The 14,068-nt window shown below is 37.9% G+C and overlaps 1 protein-coding gene across 1 annotated transcript in view; it reads right to left on the bottom strand.

Moving 5' to 3' along the window:
* Positions 1-14,068, bottom strand: part of EPRS1 (glutamyl-prolyl-tRNA synthetase 1) — a 70,930-nt gene that overhangs the window by 28,827 nt on the left and 28,035 nt on the right. Inside the window, exons 13-18 of the mRNA XM_027074989.2 lie at positions 13,608-13,718; positions 11,447-11,583; positions 10,488-10,695; positions 9,792-9,904; positions 5,677-5,794; positions 688-1,044 (exon numbers count right to left, since the gene is read on the bottom strand). Of these exons, the coding sequence (XP_026930790.2) occupies positions 688-1,044; positions 5,677-5,794; positions 9,792-9,904; positions 10,488-10,695; positions 11,447-11,583; positions 13,608-13,718 (1,044 nt within the window). The remainder of the gene's footprint in view (positions 1-687; positions 1,045-5,676; positions 5,795-9,791; positions 9,905-10,487; positions 10,696-11,446; positions 11,584-13,607; positions 13,719-14,068) is intronic.

Below are 14,068 nucleotides of genomic sequence, written 5' to 3'. Positions count from 1 at the left end.
ATAGTCACTGGTCCAAAACCTCTTGACAACCCATTACTCCCTGAATACACCTTGAACCTTCATACCTCTCTGCCCCTGCCAGTGTGTGTCTTCCACACCCGGCCCCAGGCCAGCAGCACAAGCATCCCCTGGACAACTGTTTACAAGTGCACATTCTCTGCATACTGTGAACTTACTGAGGCAGAAGTTCAAGAGGTGGGACCCTGCAATCAGGTGTTTTAGCAAGCTCTCTAGTAATTCTGATGTACAATGAAGCTTGAGAAGCACGGATCTACACTTAAAGAGTACCTTCCCTGAACTTTGTTCATCCATAAAGGGCTTCCTCTACCTCAGGACTATTTTAAATATCCTTTATGAACTGCTTCCTCCTTCCCTGCCACTTAACAACCACAAACACTTGGGAGAACAGTTTACATGTCATACAGGACTACAGTCGCGTCACATGGGATACAGCGTGTATGTTTCTTCCCTGACACCTCTCCCAACTAGATGGTGAGCTGCTGCTTGTTAGTATCTCGAGCTTGGCGCACAGCAGGCATCAGTAAGTGTTAACTGTTCCGCCAAAATATTCAAGCAGACAGTCTATACACAGTATGTCTTCAAAGAAGATGAGACGCGACCATCCTAGACCATCTGAATTCATGAGCTTCCTCACAATGCTGTCTCAACTCATTCCAGCATACTGACCTTGGGGGCTTTCTCAGCTTTCAGTTTACGAACCACCTCTCCTTGGGCAGCAACTTCATCATACAGAGATTTACTCTCCAGAGGACGTGCTACTGCTACAGAAGAAACATTCTGTACCACTGAGGCAGGATTTCCAGGCTTGTACTCCTGGCCAGTTTTCTCCTTATATTCAGCTTTCAAGGCCAAAAGTTGTTTTACAGCTGCATCTATATCTTCCTTGGCTGCTTTCTTGGCTTTTAATTCACGAACCACATCCCCTTGAGCAGCCACTCTGTTGTAAAGGACCAAGGAATCCTCAAATGTAGCACAAGTATTATCCAAAGAAGGACCTGGTCTTTCCTTAAAAGGAATAGTTGGCTACAGAGACAGAAAACCAAAAGTGAAATAGTTAATTCATGTTAAATGTCTTCCCACAAAATTATACACATTGTCTTATAACATTCCATGCCAAAAAATTTTTAGTTTTAATCCCTTAAAAAGTTTAAGTAAATAGCCTCACTCCTAACAATCTATCTTAATGAAAAATGACAGAAATAAAAACAGAGGTAGGTAGATATTTCACTGGAGCATTTTTATCACAGTAAAAAACTGAAAATAACCTAAATCTTAACCATTAGAGGATTAAAGAAATTATGACACATCCAATATATCTGAGAATAAATCATTGTTCCACTACATACTGCGACCCTGAATTACTTACAAAAGCTGTTTCTGGTTTTAACTAAAAGACAGGAATAATTGTATTGAACCCAACAGTGTGATGGGAAAATAAAGGTAATAAACATGTGTAAAGCTTTAGTTACAAAGCCTGAGAAAAAGTATCACAAAGTTTTAGGTATTATTAATTTTTTAAAAGAGGAGACAATATCTCGATTACTGACAAGGAAGACTTCCACGAAACACTGATACAAATTTAACTCAGTACTGTGGAACAACTCCATTTGTATAAAATTACATACTTATGGGCAAATGGTTATATAAAGGTGTATGCAATAAACCTAGAGATATGTTCTGGATAGTGAATAACTATGCTATTTTTATTCTCAATGTCATACTTTCCTTCTGCCTAGGATGCTTTCTACCCTACTGAAACCCTTCCAAATTTAAAACCCAGCTCACATCATACCTTCCCCATGACTTTTTTCTTTAATGGTCTTCCACTTAACTTTTCAGAATCTCATCCATATTCATGAATCACATGCATTACTTCTAAAATGTTTCATCTCTAGCCCAGGACTCTGTCCTGACCCCAGACCCAGCATTCTGAATGGTCTTTAAGACATCTTTACCTGGATAGCTAAGAAGCACCTTAAGCTACATCAGAGTTGCATTTTACATGGGGGCTAAGTTCTGAAGTTAGCATGTAAGTCAAAACCACATACACGTGGAGCACCTGGCTGGCTCAGTGGGTACAGCATGTGACTCTTAATCTCGGGGTCACACATTGGGTGCAGAGGTTACTTAAAAAAAATAATAAAATCTTAAAAAAAAAACCTACATACACTCAAAACTACTCCTTCAAAATACACAACCATGGATGTTAATATACACATATAAATGCCTATTATACAGTAAAGGAAAATACACAAAGGGAGCCACTCTGTGCCAAAAATACATACATTCTGTTCTGTTATACTTATTTTTGATAACATGAACTGACTCAATCATGACTGGTAAACAAGTAAATAATATTAGGGTAACACTGAAAAATCACACCACCTGGTGGTGATTTCTCCCAGTGTGTTCGTTCGTGTACATGAGACAAAGAAGCATTCAGGGAAAAGCTTTCTCACTATTAAAAGAGAAAGCTTTAGAAGTGGCTTGAGTGCAGGTGGTACTTTAACAACACTGTTTACCATAACATTAAGCCATCAAATGAAGGTGCAAGTGTAAATGAAGAAATTTCGAAAAACTATCCTCTTGGGCTTTAAAAAAAAAAAAAAGAAAAGAAAAGATGAAGCAGGGTCCATGATGAGTCAGACTTTATTTTTGATGACACTGATCTCTACTAGAGGCAAATACCCTCAAACCCACATATCAAAGGACAGGGCATTAGCCTTAAGATTTAAGGCTGCAAACAATGGCTGACTGCAGTGTTGGACACCAATGCCAGTCAACTGTTCTTGAGTTTCTAGGAGGGTCTGTGCAGGTTCCAAAGCATATCCACAAACGTTCTGACACTCCTTCCATCAAGAGGTGGAGTCTATGTCCCCTCCCCTCGAAATGTGGGCAAGCTTATGAGTGCTCGGTACAACAGACAACAGCAGAAATGACACTGTGTGAGATTTTCAAAGTTAAATCATAAAAGGCAATGGTGTTTCCACCGTGTCTACTGGACATTCACTTCTGAAGCCGCAAGCTGTCATATACAAAGTCTCACTACCCGGACACTACCAGACTAAAGAGGTTTCTTGCAGCTGTTCCATTCGATACTTTCTGAGTGAGCCACTGTGATGTCCAGCCTAGCTGAGCCTTCCATGACTGCTAACCAGCCACCACTTGACTGAAACTACATGAGATGTACAGGTTCTAATTCTTAGTGTTTTGCCCCCACTCTATTTTCCCTAATAAAGCAGCCCTGTTATTTTTAGTATGCCATTTTGCAAAACATAAAGTTTTTCAGGAATACACAAATTTCTGAAACCAATATTACACTATATGCTAGTTAACTAAAATGTATATAAAATTTTGAAAATAAAAAAGGAATACATAAACTTATAGCATAACACTAGCATCGTTATAGGATACGTAAAAGGTGAGAGGTACAGGTAGAAACTGGGACCAATGAGGGAATGGGTAGCCACATTTCCCAGTTCATGTTTATTTCATTACAGATACTAGTGGTTCTCAAAGTGTGGTCTACAGAACCCAGAGGATTTCTTCCTTTCTTTTTTTTTTTTTAATGTTTACTTTTGAGAGATTGAGCACGAGCTGGGAAGGAGCAGAGAGAGAGGGAGAGATAGAATCCCAAACAGGCTCCACACTGTCAGTGTGGAGCATCGCGGGGCTTGAACCCACAAACCATGAGATCATGGCCTGAGCCAAAGTTGAAGACTTAATTGACTGAGCCACCCAGGCACCCTGAACCCAGGAAAGTTCTGAGATCCTTTTGAAGGAGGGCTGCGAGCCCACAGTTATTTAATAATAATACTAACACGTAATCTGTCATTTTGAGTCAGTCCTTCATGAGGGTACAATGCAATGTCTTGGAAGCTGTTAAGTCAGACACTAAAGAGAGATTTAAAAGTGCTGGAGCGCCTGGGTGGTTCAGTGGGTTAAGCACCTGACACTTGACTTTTAGCTCAGGTCATGATCTCACAGTCATGGGATTGAGCCCTGCATCAGGCTCTGTGCTGACAGCGCGGAGCCTGCTTAAGATTCTCCCTCTCCCTCTATCTCTGCCCCTCCCTCACATGTGCACACTCTCTCAAAAATAAACATTTAAAAACAAGTAAGTAAAATAAAAGTGCAAAAACCACACCATTCTAAATTCACAATTTTGTTTTGGAAAACATAATTATTTTTCATAAAAAGTGTTATTTATATAAACACATAATTGGGTTTATAATTGTCATTTTAAAATGAATATGTTCTTTAAAAACCTGTCAATTTTATTTTTAGTGTAGCAATACTAATAAACATAACTCACATAAAACAAAAGGGGTCCAGTTTTAAGAATGTAAGGGTCTTGAGACTAAATAGTTTGAGAGCTGCGGGTATATACTTATAAAAAACAGAACGTAGATACTGCCCCATTAAAATTCTTATTTTTCGGGGTGCCTGGGTGGCTCAGTCCATTAAGTGCCTGACTTCGGCTCAGGTCATGATCTCAGGTTCCTGAGTTCAGGCCCCGCGTCGGGCTCTGTGCCGACAGCTCAGAGCCTGGAGCCTGCTTTGGATTCTCTGTCTCCCTCTCTCTGCCCCTCCCCCACTTGCACTCGGTCTCTCTTTCTCAAAAATAAATAAACGTTAAAAAAGATTTTTTAAAAACCTCGTTTTTCTTCCTTTAATTTTCTTTTGGCTGAGATCCCACAACATGTGTGTAAATTAAAAGCTCAAGCCACGACATCATCACTGTAAACAGTTCCAAACTCACATCTAATAAACTTACATGTTTCTGTCTTCCCTAGCTCAGGTTATTTATCTTTATTTACCTAGTCAACCCAACAGAATTAGAAATTACTGTCTCAACAATTCTACTTCCCAAATTCATGTCTTCCTTTACATCCTCCATGCTCTCACCCTCTGGCTTCCTTACCACTCATAACATCTTCTAATCCTACTTCCAGTCCACCCTCCAAAGTATCTTCTACGCTGATACCAAATCATCAGTGTTTACCCAATTGCCAACATCTATGGATCCCAAACCAGGTATCAAGGTGCTCCAGGGTGCCACAAAATATTTTATGTATTTGAGGTAAACAGAGCAATATACCCAACATCTCTGAAACATTACGTGTTGGTACTTTGCATGTACTACAAGCTCAAAGCGGTTCAGTCTTAACATTACAGTATGCTACATTTCTTTCAATGATGTCATATCTTTGCAAAACTAAATTTTCCACAACTGCTGTGTTAAAATCAAGTACTACAGGAAAATCATTGTGGAACAGTAAATTAGCATGGCAGGGGGCGCCTGGGTGGCTCAGCTGGTTGAGTGTCCAACTCTTGATTTCAGCTCAGGTCGTGATCTCATGGTTATGAGATAGAGCCCCATGTCAGGCTCCACGCTGGGGGTGGGGCCTACTCCATTCTCTTTCTGCCCCTTCCCAACTGGTATGTGAGCTCTCTCCAAAAAAAGAAAGAAGAAGAAAAGAAAAGGATTTGGGGCACCTGGCTGGCTCAATTGGTGGAGCATGTTCTTGATCCTGGGGTTGTGAGTTCAAGCCCCACATTGAATGTAGAGATTACTTAAGGTAAAGAAAGAGTGTAAATCCTGGGGCAAAAATATCATCGACTAGAGCCATATCCATAAAAGTCAATATTTACCTCATTTTTTGTTGTTTCTACCTTGGTCTTTTCCTTTGACCCAGATGTTGGCATTTCCTTAGTATGTCCATCTGGAATGTATATCAAAACACATGGGGCTTCTTTGCAGCTATAGGGGCTAAAGAGAAAATAGAGGGTCAAAAAAAGTTTATTTGAACAAAATTATCTGACATCAATTAAAACTGAATTCCTAGATTAATTCAATGGTACCGTCTACGTTAATGTTTTTCAAAGTATAAACAGTCCATTCTCTTATTATTCAAATCAGAAGCTCTTCAGAGTAGTTTAAAACCAATAAATACACAAATAAAAATTTGCAGTTCTAAGTGCATGCTTCCAATTTAAGAACTTTTTTTTTTTAATTTTTTTTTTTCAACGTTTATTTATTTTTGGAACAGAGAGAGACAGAGCATGAACGGGGGAGGGGCAGAGAGAGAGGGAGACACAGAATCGGAAACAGGCTCCAGACTCTGAGCCATCAGCCCAGAGCCTGATACGGGGCTCGAACTCCCGGACCGCGAGATCGTGACCTGGCTGAAGTCGGACGCTTAACCGACTGCGCCACCCAGGCGCCCCAAGAACTTTTTATAGATATAAACATGCTAACTCCTGGACAAAAGCTACTCTGTCACCAGAAATGGCACTAGTGGCTGCTAATGGTCTCATTCTTGATTTAGAGCAAGTGCGTCTACATACCACACCTAATCTGCTTATAAACAGAAGAATTTCTGTAAAACATTTATAAGAATTTCTCAATTCTAAAAGTACAGTAATTAGCAAGATCCACTGTCCCGGAGACTATTCATAAGCAAATGATTTCTTCAAATTTTGCAGGAAAAACAAAAAGAATTCAGTAACAATAGGGTCCTGTATCTCTGCAATGTTTTTAGTCTTATTGAGATATTATTATAAATCAGCCTTCGAAAGTACACAATGATTATATGAAACTGTGCAACATCACCACCCTCTAACTTTAAAACATCTACATCATCCCAAAAAGAAATTCTGTGCCTTTTATCTACCACTTCCTGGTCCCCCATGCCTCTAGCATCTAGCAGCGACTAATTTGTTTCTATGGATTTGTCTATTCTGGTATTTTGTTTAAATGGAGTCACACAATACGTGGTCGGCTGTGACCAGCTTCTTTCACTTAGCGTATGTTTAAAGGTTCGTGCACGCTACAGCATGAAGGGTACCTCATTATTGTTTAGGACTGAATAATGCTCCCTTGTATGAACATACCACATTTTGTTTATCCATTCATCAGCTGAGGAACATCTGGGTTATTTGTAACTTTTAGCTATTACGAATGAGGCTACTCTGAGCGTTCCTGTCAAAGTTTTTTATTAACACGTTATTATTTTTCTGGAGTACACAGGCAGGAGGAAATTGCTGGCTCAAATGCTAACTCTATGTTTAACTTTTTGAGGAACTGCCAGTTTCCAAAGTGACCAGATCATCTTAAAATTTATAATCCTATCAGCAGTGTATGAGGGTTCCAATTTTTCCACATCCTCCACCACTTGTTATTGTCTTTTTGAATATAGTCATCCAAGTGGGTGTGGAGTGACACCTCATTATGGTACTGATTTGCATTTACCTAATGACTAATGATACTGAGCATCTTTTCGTATGCTGACTGATCATTTGTATATCCACTTTGGAGAAATATCTATTCAAATCCTTTGCCCATTTTTAATCTGTTTTTATGAGTTGTAAGAATTCTTCATTTATTCTGTACACAAGTCCCTTATCAGATATATGTGTAAACATTTTTCTCCCATTCTGTGGGTTTTTTTCACTTCCTTGGTGGTATCCTTCGAAGCACAAAATTTTTTAATTTTGATGTAGTCCAATTTATGTATATTTTCTTCGGTTGCTTGTGCTTTGTTTAAGAAAGCAATGCTAAGGTACAAAGACTTACACTTAATGTTTCTCCTAAGTGGTTTATAGTTTTAGCTCTGATATTTAGTTGATTCATACTTAATTTTTGTAGATGGAATGAGGTCCAACTTCACTCTTTTGCATGTGACCATCCAACTGATCCGGCACATTTGTTTAAACTCGACAATTTTTTTAGAGTAAGTTAAGAACCTACTCTGTTCGGGGCATTACTCTAATTGTGGTACTGTCACCACCCACACCACTACCACCATCATCACTAAATGTGTGACAAGGGCTTAGTAGGTACCAGGCACTGTACCATACTGTTTACATGTATGATGTTATATGACTGAACGCAATGTGGCATTAAGGAAAAAAAAAAAAAAGTACCTGTCCCTGATGAATGAATTCCAGTAGCGGAAACAAGACAGATTCAATAGCATATGATAAACACTCTAAAGAGGAAAAGTGTTAGATACTATGGAGATACATAGGTTGGGTGCCTATCCAGACCAGAGCTCTGGGAGAAGTAACATCTGAAAGGTTACCCAGATGAAGAAAAAGCAGGGCCATTCCAGCAAAAGGCAGGACAGGAGGTTCAAAAGCATTTGATGCCTTTGGAAAGCTCCAAGCTATCCAGTATCTTGAACAGAATGGATATGGGAGAGGGTAATTACAAAAGATATGGCTCAGGGGGGTGGAGAGGCCACAACATAAAAAAGTCCTACAAGTCACACTAAGAAGTCTAGATTTTACCCTGAAATCGAGAAGAGTTTTTAAGCAAGGGGGAAATGTGATAAAATTGTTATTTTGAAATTTTTAGAGTTGGGCCCATGTGAAAAGTGGATTAGAAATGGACAGAACTGGAGGCAGGGACGCTACTTTAGAAGCTGTTTTGGTAATCAAGAAGAAATGCCAGGGAGGGGCGGGCAGGAGCGGAGGGGCTAACACAGCAGAGCAGGGGCCACACAGAGATAGCCCAGACTGGCAGTGCAAGCACTAGAGTTTACCAACTGGAATGAGGGGATGAAGGAGCAGAGCAGAGATGGTACTAAGGATCTCGGGATTTTGAAGATACAGAGTTTGACATATCTATTCAAGGATGTCTAAAAGGCATCCGATTCCCAAGTGTAGCGCTCAAGAGAAAGGTCTGATCACACAAGAGATGACAATGAAAAAACAGCAGAGACAAAAAAGAAAACCAAAAGGAACACGGACAAAAATTTAGAAACTAAAAGTTCTCCTAATAATCCCATTAGTTCACAGTTTAAAAAGCAACACAGGGAGGGGCACCGGGGTGGCTCAGTGGGTTGAGCATCATACTTCTGTGCTCACTGCTCAGAGCCTGAAGCCTGCTTCGGATTCTGTGTGTGTCTCTCTCTCTGCCCTTCCCCCACTTGTGCTCTGTGTCTCTCTCAAAAATAAATAAACATCAAAAAAACCTTTTTTTAGTAAAAAAATAAAATAAAGAGAAACACAGGGGCGCCTGGGTGGCTCAGTCAGTTAAGCATCTGACTCTTGATTTCAGCTCAGGTCATGATCTCATGTTTTTGTGAGTTCGAGCCTGGGTGGGGCTTCACTCTAACAGCACAGAGCCTGCTTGGGCCTCTCCTCTCTCTCTGCCCCTTCCTCAGTTCATGCTTTTTCTCTCAAAATAAACATTTTTTTAAAAAATTAAAAAAAATACACTATGAAAAAAGAGTTAAGAGTGATAATTTTCACCCAAAGGTAAGATATGATGAAACTTTTTTGTTTATACTTGGACTCCATGAAGATGCATTATAAGATGGTTTAATTTTAGAAATGAATAATTTGTTATTAGTAATTACTGTTTCAAAGTTACCCCTTATTACTATAAAGCCTGAAATACTAAATATAAAAAAACAAATCGGACCAAATAGAGAATTATCAGGGATGGTACTTAAGTAGAGACTTGATTTTTAAAATATTATTTACTCTCAGAACTTTACGCATTTTCATTTAAACGCTCAAAGACAGGCGTGCCTAGGTAGCTCAGTCAGTTGAGCATCTGACTCTTGATTTTGGCTCAGGTCATGATCCAAGGGTTGTGGGATTGAGCCCACCATTGGGCTCCATGCTGAGCAGGTAGCCTGCTTAAGACTCTCTTTCTCTCTGCCTCTGCCCCTTTTCCCTGCTCACATGCTCTAAAATAAAAAAATGTATAAAAAATTTTTTAATTAAAAAATAAACACTTAACTACATTTACTTACCTAACAGGTTCATACGGTTGATCACAAATAAAGAACCCTCTTCTCTGGAGTTGTATAATGTCTCCTTTTTTCAAATCCTTCAGGCAGGGATCCCCCAGCATTAGTTCCTCATGCTGTAAAGAGGACAGAAGACGAAAATACACCTTCTCAGAAATCAGAGCACTCAAAACAACTCTACAGTACAAGCTGTTTTTCCAGAGGCTATTTTCAACAAATATGTTAAAAGCTTTACTACTTAAGCAGACACCGTGAAACAGTGAAGAATTAAACAATTACACTTATTGTATTTTCAAAAGTCAAAATCTATAAATTGACGAACTTCAGAAAACCTCTCAACTAACTTGATTGGTGTCCTTGAAGATATATAAATTAGTTTCCCACCATAGGTAGGAGCCACAGTGAAAAAAGCACACTCAGACCTGGCTGAAACTCACGGCAGCCCTCAGCACTTAGGCACAAGGGCTCTGCCTGTCCTCAGGCAACTTACTCACCTTCAGTGTGCTTCAGCTTCTATCTTCCGTAAAATGGAAACATCACCCTTTTACATCTTTTCATTTTAATAAAATTTTACAGACCTTTTCTCCATTTTGTTTGAAAACCAAGTACTTAAAAGTAATTTTTAAAAATTCTTAAAAAAAAAAAAAAAAAGCTTATATGACAGGGAAAAAAGAAATACGATTTCTTTCAGGGGTCTACCTTACTGTTCTTGTTGACATACTGCTTAAAGTCTTCATCTTTTCCTAGCACGGGCTTTGTGATCAAGTGCTCATAAGTGACACAGACTGCCGGGATGGGAAGAGCTTGTGTGGTCTCTGCAAGCCAAGTGATCTTAGTGGTTTTTTTATAGTCTTTGTTCTCCAAATTCAATTTTGCATCAAGAGACACAATTTTTCCATCTGCATTTCTAGATATAAGATTGAAAAGTGTTTAGAGAAAACAAACCATAATTGCCATGAATGCATTATTTTGTTCTGTGATCTGTAATAAATGGCTAGAAATTTTCTTTGGAAGAGTGTCAAACATGTATTTGAATGTCTAATATTTGATGAAAAACAAGAATATATTTACAAATTTTAAAGTCACCAGCACTAAGTATTAAAAAATATAAAGAATTTTAAAACATGTAACAATTACTTGAAATCATATGCAATGACTGGACAATTAAGATTTCTGAGTTCACATAAACTAATTTTACTAGCATGCTATGTTCCATTTACATAATCTTAAGAACTGACAAGTGTAGCACACTATAATAACTCGACAGTAGCATACTCATCACAAAATAATTTTAAAGCAGATTTTAGGATAAAGATTATGTTACATATACAAATTCTGTCCAAAGGGTCCCTCCCACAGGCAAACTGTATAATGAGAATTAATGACAAAAAGGGGCCCTGTAAGCATTAGAATTCTTTTTTTATATTCAGATGTAGTAATTTTCAACATCACAAGCAAAACATATCCCAATATCCAATTAATTAATTGGAACACATATGGAAAAGAAATTTGTTATGTGTCCAGAATTGGCAGTTTCTACACCTGAGCAAGTTAACCAGTTGGGAAAATGAATGAGTCTAAATTAGGTAATTTTTAATAATGAAGAAACTTAAGAATTTCCTTTCACATTTATTTGAAAATAGATGAAAAGTTCTTACTTGTTTATTTTAATAATGTTGATGTTGCCCCAATTTATGAAGGTAACCATCTCACCCTCTGATAATGTCTCTGCATCAGCACCTTCAATGAAAACTTTAGGACTGTACCACACTGGCTTTAAGCCAACATCAGGATTCTGATTAAAAAAAAAAAAAAGAGTGCTGATTGAAACAACTTATTGAACCCAGCATGCAGATTTATATATTCATTCATTTTATTCTTTAACCAAATGTATTACCTATGCTAGTCCGAATCCCAGCTCTATGACAATGAGTAAGCCATCTGACCAATAATGCTAAGGGGAGTCAGAGGAAGTGACCTGTCCCTCTAAACTTACTTCCAAACTAAAATTCTTTGTTTTTCAGAGCTAAGCCCATATTATTTGTCCTTGGTGTCCCTCCAAACAGAATCTGCTGTGCTATCCTCAGAATGTCACTAAAGCTTTTTCAGCAAAGGAGAAAATAAAGTCAGTCCTGATCAGTGACTACAGAGTATTACAGGACAACAGATGTCCCCACAGCAGGAAACTGTGGACTTTTCATATTTTAAAAAACAAATTTTAACAAGTATTATATTTGCATACAGATAAATTTTCTGCCTTGTCAGAAAATGTGTTATGTAAAGAAGAAAAAAGACCTAAAGAATAAAAAGAATGCTGTGTTAACTTTCAGTTGTTTCACTTTAAGAGAAAAAAGTATAAGAAGATCCTTTGAAATAAATCTTACACAGCATGTGTTTAATAACTGTTCAATGAAAGTACCAATACATCTGAGAAAAATTAGTATATTGTATCAAGCTATATTCTGCTGGGCTCAGAACAGAATGCTAACAGGCTAAATCTATAACACTTTGTGAGGGTAATAATAATGAAAATTCCACATATCAAATTGAGTAATCCAGTCATCATTTAAAGTGTATTTCCAAATCAATTAGTTCCTAATTTATTACTTTCCTTTATCACTTACTCTATTAACTAAGCTATCTGAATACACTTAACCATCATTTTAAAAGCAGCAGCACCCTTAAAAAATTTTATCCTCACCATTCAAATTTCAAAACATTCAGTTAGCTTCACAATTAAGCTAACAGTAGTAGGTGATATATCAGATACTACCACTCACCGGGCTAAACCAATCACATGTAAGATAAAGGCAAAGCCAAATCAATAACAGACACACACACTTTCCACATCTTATCAGGAATCTCCTTAAAATAACTCAAATCTTTAAAGTTAAAAATAGCCAATGTCATAGAAAGGTAATCATATTAAGGCTGCATCTTAGAAAATCCATAGCTCTTCGTGATGCATTTTGTTATACGTCAGTTAGTCTGTGAATGTAACGTAATTATGAGTAAGGCTATGAGGGTAGTGAACCGGTCTATGAATCTCCATCACACAATGAAGGTATTTATAGACAACCCCCAAAGCTGGAATACATGGACCTATTTTTGCTTCATGACTGTCAACCAAGCAGTCATAACTATCTAAGACAACAACCATGCTTTAACTTAAGAGGAATTCCCCACTATCTACATTTAAGATTTATATTCTCTCTTTGCTGATACTTTCTACAACAGAGTAAATGATACTGTGATAGATCCTGGACTAAAATCGTGATACAAAGGGCGCTTGGCTGACTCAGTTGGTAAAGCATGTGACTCTTCATCTCAGGGTCATGAGTTGAAGCCCCTCGTTGGGTGTGGAGTCACTGGGTGTAGAGACTACTTTAAAAAAATGTGATTAATATTACTAGGTCTAATGTTTGGCTTCAGGACAAAGAAAGGTAATGATGAATAACCTCGTTAACAGCGAATGTACCTCATCTTCCCTATAAAGATAAGAGCATGAATTGTAATACCTCATCTTTCAAAATGACTCCAGAAAGATCAATCTTATTTATATACTTCCATACTATCTCTACAGAATAAGAAAAAGAGGCACAGAGGGTAGTAGTTCTCTGAGAGGTGTTGTGGATTATTACTAGAATAATTTTCTTCAGCAGGAAACCCACAAAAATATTCACTTCAATTAGTATCAACCCCTAACAAATAAGGTTGAATAGAAAATGATCCCCAAACCACACTATTACCACTAAGCCACACTGTCCCCTCTTTAATCCTGCTCCTTCTGAGAATAACATTGGTGGAAGTGAAGGTGACCTTTGGGTGTTTGGCTACTTCCTTCATCTCCTCCTGAGCCTCAGGGACATTCACCGGAATCACTTCTTTCTTCAGTAATGCAACATATCGCGGAGCCACCGGGTCAATAACCTGCAACAAATGTACCCTCGTTTTAAAACATTCAGACATTTTAAAAACTTCATAAATAAATAATAGCACAGGAATACTAACTGGCTTTCTTTGTTACTGCATTTACTAATTTTTTGGTTTACCTGCTAAGTCTTCTAATATTTAACTGTCAAGTAGAAAGAAAGAAAAAAAAAATCATGAAATTTAGAGTTCCTTTCCAAGAATTAACTACTAACAGGTAAAAAGAAACCAATTAGTTAAAGCAAAATACTTCTTTTGAAAGTCATGTTTTACTCTGGTATAAGAAGGTGAGGAAAAATTATCCTGTGGGGTTATATATCAATCCTACAGATAAATGTGTTACGTAATTT

The sequence above is a fragment of the Acinonyx jubatus genome, chromosome E4, assembly GCF_027475565.1.
Source record: "Acinonyx jubatus isolate Ajub_Pintada_27869175 chromosome E4, VMU_Ajub_asm_v1.0, whole genome shotgun sequence".
Classification (NCBI taxonomy): domain Eukaryota; kingdom Metazoa; phylum Chordata; class Mammalia; order Carnivora; family Felidae; genus Acinonyx; species Acinonyx jubatus.
This window is presented reverse-complemented; position numbering and strand designations above follow the sequence as displayed.